Source organism: Wasmannia auropunctata, unplaced genomic scaffold (genome assembly GCF_000956235.1).
Source record: "Wasmannia auropunctata unplaced genomic scaffold, wasmannia.A_1.0 LD336054.1, whole genome shotgun sequence".
Lineage (NCBI taxonomy): Eukaryota > Metazoa > Arthropoda > Insecta > Hymenoptera > Formicidae > Wasmannia > Wasmannia auropunctata.
This window is the reverse complement of record NW_012026836.1, coordinates 26,009-26,897: the sequence shown is the minus strand read 5'-3', so window position 1 is coordinate 26,897 and position 889 is coordinate 26,009. Positions and strand designations below refer to the sequence as shown.

At 33.6% G+C, this 889-nt stretch overlaps 1 protein-coding gene across 1 annotated transcript; it reads left to right on the top strand.

The window, feature by feature from the left end:
* Window positions 1-256: 256 nt before the first annotated feature.
* Window positions 257-880, top strand: LOC105450897. The gene is made up of 2 exons (XM_011691003.1): window positions 257-646; window positions 791-880. Exons 1-2 carry the CDS (start codon window positions 352-354, stop codon window positions 814-816), a joined length of 321 nt encoding a protein of 106 aa, XP_011689305.1. The 5' UTR covers window positions 257-351; the 3' UTR covers window positions 817-880.
* The last annotated feature ends 9 nt before the right edge of the window (window positions 881-889 follow it).

Here is an 889-nt window from a genome sequence, read left to right as displayed (position 1 = left end):
AGCTATAATTATAGCATAATAATCCTTGAAAACAAACTTATGAATCTAGATGAAACATTATCTATAAACTATATAAAGATACTGTAACGCAATATAATCCGAATTTAGATATAATACATTAGGTACAGTTTTCAATAGGTAGCGAACAGAGTTTCGCGATAGTGATGTGTACAGTGCTCGTAGAAGTCTTCACGGTAGCTACTCGAACTACCTGGGGTGCGTTCCGTTTCACGCATAGATCGCATCAACAGCATCAGCAATGCGCAATGCATTAATGTCGTTTCGTTTCGTTGATGCGCATAATGCGCGATGAAAACGGAACGATTCTTGATGCGTTGATTGTAAACAAAAATGGACGCTCCCGCTGAAAAAACGTTATTAACCTTAAGCACATGTTTGTCAATAAAAAATGTTGAAAGAGAATTGAATAATGTTTTAAGTGAAAATAGCGATTATACTGACACCAGTTCAAACAAAAGTCAAACCGATGAACAGGATGATTTGTCATCAAACATTGAGATGCAAATAATATATGCTGCGTTAATGATTGGCGAAACACGGGGGAGACCTTCGTCATTGAAAAAATCGATTACGTGGAACGAGTTATTCCTAATTACTCCAAAGCAGTCTTCAAAGAACATTTTCGGTAAATAATATATATATTTATGTTGAAAAATAAATTGGGATAATTTAAAAAAATGAATACATAACAATCACCTACATTTTTCTTTAATTGATTACTTACAATTAGAGCTGAATAGAGCTTAAAATAAATCCATTTTTATTTTAGAATGTTTCCTGAAACTTTCGAAATAGTTCTAGCAACAAGTGGTCCAGGATTACGAGCAATTAACAATCTCTCAGGGAGAAAACAAATATCAGAGAGAAA